The sequence below is a fragment of the Labrus bergylta genome, chromosome 1 (assembly GCF_963930695.1).
Source record: "Labrus bergylta chromosome 1, fLabBer1.1, whole genome shotgun sequence".
Lineage (NCBI taxonomy): Eukaryota > Metazoa > Chordata > Actinopteri > Labriformes > Labridae > Labrus > Labrus bergylta.
In genome coordinates, this window is record NC_089195.1 from 32,855,479 (window position 1) to 32,861,478 (window position 6,000).

General features: G+C 42.6%; 1 protein-coding gene across 2 annotated transcripts in view; it reads right to left on the bottom strand.

Moving 5' to 3' along the window:
- Positions 1-4,654, bottom strand: part of ntn1a (netrin 1a) — a 79,744-nt gene extending 75,090 nt beyond the window's left edge. Inside the window, exons 1-2 of one of the 2 annotated variants that reach the window (XM_065959428.1) lie at positions 3,929-4,654; positions 2,735-3,796 (exon numbers count right to left, since the gene is read on the bottom strand). In XM_065959428.1, the coding sequence (XP_065815500.1) occupies positions 2,735-3,758 (1,024 nt within the window). In that variant the 5' untranslated portion in view covers positions 3,759-3,796; positions 3,929-4,654. The remainder of the gene's footprint in view (positions 1-2,734; positions 3,797-3,928) is intronic. The other variant, XM_065959426.1, reaches the window with a different exon arrangement.
- Between the last annotated feature and the right edge of the window lie 1,346 nt (positions 4,655-6,000).

Sequence of the window (6,000 nt, forward strand, 5' to 3'; positions counted from 1 at the left end):
ACAAGAAAATGTCATTTCTGTCTCCAACTCATCACGAGTGTTTCAGGAGTCACAGAAAGCAGAGAGAGATTTCCACAGAAGTGAATGTGTTGATTTAGTAACACCTGTTAACTAGCAGTGAGAAAACGTCCGAAGCTTTCCACAAAGAAGAAAAAAAAAAAACACCAGCGGACAAAAAAAAAGCTTTCAAACAGCTGCTGCATGTCAGAGAGGCTGACATGTGTCACACACTCGTTCCCCTGCAGAGAGGGGGAACGTTTGACTGTGTGGAGTCTCTCTCTCTATGACGTTTTTAACTTTCAATCAACAACATCTTTCTGCATCTCCTCCTCACTGATGTGCACGACGAGAGACGCGCCAACATCCAGTGTTTTTCTGCATTCTTCACAGTTTAAACACTTTGTAGAGGATCAAATCATTCTGTTTAAATTGAATTGATATTTGTATTGAAGTGCCAAAATATCTCAAAACAGCTCCAGGTTCAGGAAGTCTTCACCCTTATAGATGCACAAAGTGATCAGACCCTCCACTCTTCATAAGCGGGTCAAAAATTAACCCGAGTTAGAATCAACAGTTTCTCTCATCCCTGATTAACAATTTCCACTGTGTAGTGTTTTCAGTATTATAATTTTTTCCACACTTGAAAACTTCCAGCTTGAATTATTTTTCATTTCTCACTTTTTCATTTTGCAAATTTACTAGAAAAAATACAAATATTGCAAGAAATCCACCTCACAGGGTCATTTCTCTCTCACGTTTACATCAAAGTGTTCAAATCAACGAGCATTAAAACTCAAAGCACATTTAGGAAAATTAGACGTCTTAATGCTCACTCTACTTTACAAAACCACAGATATTTCAAACATCTGCAGAATTTTCAGACAAGCTCTCACAACCTCTGGGCGTCCTGATTTCCTGTCACGTCACCACACAAACTCAAACAGTTATTGTTCCTCTACACGGTCATTCAGCCGTCATCAAACACACAACCCCGACTCTCCAAACACACACACACACACACCACCAAGGTCCAAACTGACTCATGTCATATTACCTGCTGGGTGTTTCTTTTGATATTTAAGTCTCACTTTTGTCACCTTATGTCAGCTCTGTCACTTTAATCATGTCCAGGGCCCAAACCAGGGTTTAGAAAATTGATGTGTCTTATTCATGGCTTTTCCAGGCTGGCTACATTCATGCTCAAATGCTTCTAATTCAACTCAAGCTTAAACACCTGACCGACACAAACTCACACACATTTACTTCTTGTTTGTGGATCACGTCCAGCCCAAATCATGGGGTGGGTGAGCAGAGTGGTCCAGACCTCATTGACCTCATATCTGCTTACGGCCATGATCATGTCTCAATGTCCTGTACAGATTTTAGTGTATAGTTTGGATCTTAATTGGTGTACAGTTTATTTATGTTTTATTAAACCAGACTGGTCCCATTGAGATTAAGAACCTCTGTTTAAAGGGAGACCTGGCCGAGACAGGCAGCAGCAAAAACACAAAGTTACAGACGGAGACACAAAGAGAGACAATTTTACAAAAAAATCTAAAAAAAAATCTAGAAACATCTATGAGTCAAATCTGGGAGTGAGTAGTCCAAGGAACCGAGCTCAAAGCATTGACATCCTAAAGAATCTGCTTCCAGCTCTTTCAATTTAGATTTAAAAACATTTAAGGACACCAGCTCCAAGTTAATAATTGTAAAAACATTGTACCTTTATCTTTATTTGATTCCTATATATTCTCATTTTATTTGCACACTCTTCTTCTACACTTTTCACTGCTGCAACACTTGAATGTCTACACTGAGCGTCAATAAAGGATTTTCTAATCTTATTGAAGTCCTGTGGCTTTAATTCATTTGATCATGTGGCACCTGATTTCTTGGAGAAACATTTAAACACCATGTTCTCTGCTGGTTTCCGGTTGTGTCTTTATATTAATTAGTGATTAAAATAATTAGAAAAATATCTCAATTTAAGAGATTCTCACTGTCGAAGTTTTTTCTTTAATTGCACTTAAACTGAAGCCTTAATATAAATTAAAACAAGAGATGAACTGCGTTAATTTTCATTTACGTTTTGGCGCTAAAATACCAAAGAATCAGCACGTGAGGGCTACATTTTAAACATTTTAAACTGTGATGTGTTTACTTGATTTTGATCATTAATTAAGTAACGGTAATAATAAATGCTAATGTGTGTTTAATCATCGCTGTGGAGGGATTGGTTCTGGATTCCTCTCTTAAATGAAAAGCATCGTTCCTGACTCTGCATGTTTGGCTCTGTGGTTCCGTTTGAGGTGGTTTCAGAGCTCCATCGTGGCCTCCAACAAGCTAAATGGACTGTCAAATTACATTTACGTGTTGCATGTGGCTGCGACGCAATTTGGTGCTTGGAAAAAAATAGTGGAAAAAATGTCGCTTTGTTGTGGTTTATGTTTAAAGGGGATGAAGGAATTTGGGGTTAATTAATTGAAGGTGCAGAATTTTTTTAATACAAATATATTACCATTTTTATTTAAATTAGTTGGCTATTATTAATATCATTATTTATTTCCTTTAACAGGATTAAAAGAGCAGATTTTAGCATAACAAAATGTCCTTAATTTTAATAATTTTCCGATCTTTTCTTTTCCATAAATATTTCCCTCCATGGACGACAGCTCGTCTTCAAAAAGCGAAAAGCATCATTTTCTATGACGGACACTGAGGATGGACTCACCCACGCACTCGTTGGCCTCCCGGGCTGTGGCTCTCTGCCACGGTCTGTCGTAGTGGAAAGGTTTGCACCTGTCGCACTCCGGCCCCGCGGTGTTGTGTTTGCACTCGCACACCAGACTCCCGTCCCGGTCCTTTACGCACCGGGACGCGTGGCCGTTGCACTTGCATCTCCCCCCGACCTGCAGGTCGGACACGGCGTAGAAGTACGAGTCCCGGGCCAGCTCCGAGTCGTCCTCGTTCTCGTCCCCGAACGTGTGCAACCTGCTGAAGATGACTTTGATGTCGGTGGCCGTGACCCAGTCCTGCAGCACCGGGGAGTTGTCAAAGTCGTGCGCGGAGGGTCTCCCGTCCAGCGTGCTGAAGGCGATGAGGCCGCCGGTCAGAGGGTACATGTCGGTGTGGGAGTCCGTGCACACGGCCTCCTGCTCGTTCTGCTTGGTGATCGCGGCTCGGTTCGGTTTGTTGTACATCTTCCGGCACTGCGTGGAGTAAAACTGAAAGGGCACCCACGTTTTCCCGTAGTCCATGGACTTATAAATCACCATGGATTCAGGCCGCGGCGAGCAGAACTGCAGGCTCACGTAAGTCACCTCGAACTTCTTCTCCAGGGACAGAGTCAGGGTGACGTTCTGCGGGTACTGGATGAAGTTCTCCGACTGCCAGCACGTGAGGTTGTGCGGGTTGTTGAGGTCCGTGAGGTACGCGGGAGGATGGTACTTCCTCGGGTCCGACGCGTCGCAGGTGTGACAGTTCCTGGTCCTCTCGTCCCCTTTCTCCGCGGAGGTCACCACGCAGTAGCGGCTGGGGGTCTTGCCGCAGGTGCTGGACACCTTCACCTCCTTGCCGAAGGCGGAGTTGACGAAGTCCGGGATGCAGCGCCGCGGGTTGCCGTGCTCGTCGTAGCAGGGGTCCGGGGGGGAGGTCTGCGCCGCGAACAGGCTGATCCCGTAACCGGCGAGGGCGCACCGGCACGAGAGGGACGCGGCGAGCAAAGCGGTGAGCACAACATCCACAGCCCGGGTCATGGTAGCAGGTCCTGGTGGTCCCCCGAGTTAGTCTGCCGCTGAGGAGGAGGAGGAGAGGAATGGAGATGAAAAAAAAACAGATAAGTTTGGTGATGATGGATGAGCGATATGAACATTTAGTTTCCAAACAAACACTTTCTTTTCTCACATTTCTATAAAGCCCACTTTACCTGAGGATGATTCCTGAAGATGTGAAACAGCAGCGATGTATCAGGAGGCTTTCCCTTCACTCCCAGCTCCTCCTGTGTGGATGTTTGTTTCTTCAAATCTGCTGCGTAAAAAACAGAGCAGCTGCTGGATTTAAGAGTCGCTAGTGTCCTTATAGCAAGTCCCACTCCTCCTGCCGGTCTTTTCACAATCTCTCTCTCTCTCTCACTCTCACTCTCTCCTCTTCCCCTCTCTCTCTCTCTCTTTCTCTCTCTCGCTCTCCCTCTCTCGGATCTTGCTTGGCACAGCCGTGGATCAGCTCATCTTAAGGAGGTTGGTGAGGTGTCACCAGGCAGAACAACGACATCCACTGGTGGAAGGAGCTCTGATTGATTGCAGAGATGTCACACCTTCATCAGGAAAGCTGATACCCTGAATGCAATCAGCGCACATTACGCACATAATTCATTTGTTTTATTACCCATCAAAGGAAATCAAAAGGCCCAGTACTATTGTCATTATTACAATTTCCCTACTTATACTGTGCTGCTCGGTTTATTTAAATTGGTGATAATAGTTATGTCTTATGTAGTAAAATGTTTATACACGAGGCTGTGATTTGTAGTTTTTGCTACAAGATTTAAAAACTTCAAATGCTATAAGAAACCATAGAAGAAAAAGGATGAACAGAATTAAAATAAAAACGTTATAACAACCGTAAATATTTAAGTTAACAAACCGTAAACAAGGTCATACTGTACTGAGTCTTTATCACAGTTATTTGCACACTGCGCATCATTGAATTCATGACGATACTTTGAATAAGAAATCCACATTTAACATTCAAACTGAGGAGTCCAAAACCAGGAGAAATTCAAATGGACAACTTATTTTAATAAAAACAATTAAGAAAAAAAAAAAGGCCCTCCCCCTCAAATAAAGAAATAAAACAAAGAAAGAAATAGAAAATGTGAATAAAATAGAAGGTGAGCCTAATGTGAATCATTTAACATGAAATAAAAATATTGATTGGTAACTTTTATTACTCTTCTTTAATAGCCAAACCACATAATACTAATCACAGCAGCAGCAGAGTGATATTTAATTAATGAAAAAGTGTCACATTCTTTTAAACTTTAGGTCTTCATGAATAAAGAAACATGGAGTCCACTTAAAGCTACAGGATCCCTCTCCTGTGATGACTTCTCAGGGAGATGGACCTGTTGACTGTTTGCAGCAGAGGTAACAACGCCATCTCGTGGTCAGAGAGGGGTCATTGCATGTGAAGCAAGTTTAGTGTGCGTGTGTGTGTGTGTGTGTGTGTGTGTGTGTGTGTGTGTGTGTGTGTGTGTGTGTGTGTGTGTGTGTGTGTGTGTGTGTGTGTGTGTGTGTGTGTGTGTGTGTGTGTGTGTGTGTGTGTGGTTCTCCCAGGCGGTGGAGGTATAACACAGTTTATGAATGAGCAGGGAGATGTTTAGATATGAAAACTACTGAGACTATGACTTTCTGTTGGTGCTGACATTTTCAATAAGGAGCTTTCTCAGGTGTGTGTGTGTGTGTGTGTGTGTGTGTGTGTGTGTGTGTGTGTGTGTATTTTAATGTATCCTCATATGGTGTCATGTGGTTTTATGTTATTGGACGTTGTATATTTTATACATTCTTTACTCAGAGAGTTGGAAATAAGCAACAGCAACAAACTCTCTGTGTGCAGCACATCAGTTTCATGTTTTTTACTGAAGCTGTGTTAAATTTCATCACCACTAAATCACCATTCAATAATAAATACATTACAATGACAATAAAACCTTCAAAATTAAATAGATGTGGAAAAAAACGTGATCGTTTGCAGAATCTAGTGATGGGAGTTCTGGCTCTTTTTGGTGATTCAGACTGTTTGAGCACACATTTTCTGAAAAGTGGAGCAGGCAGAAGACGGAGAGAGGATGGACTTCTCTCATCGTTGGGGGGTTTGTAGACGGACGGGGGACACATATTAGAGTTAGAGAAACATGTGGAAGAGGATTTGCGTGATATGTGATCTTTAAATAATGTTCACACCGTCTGATACTCAGGCTTTACTTCTCTGTTTTTAAGT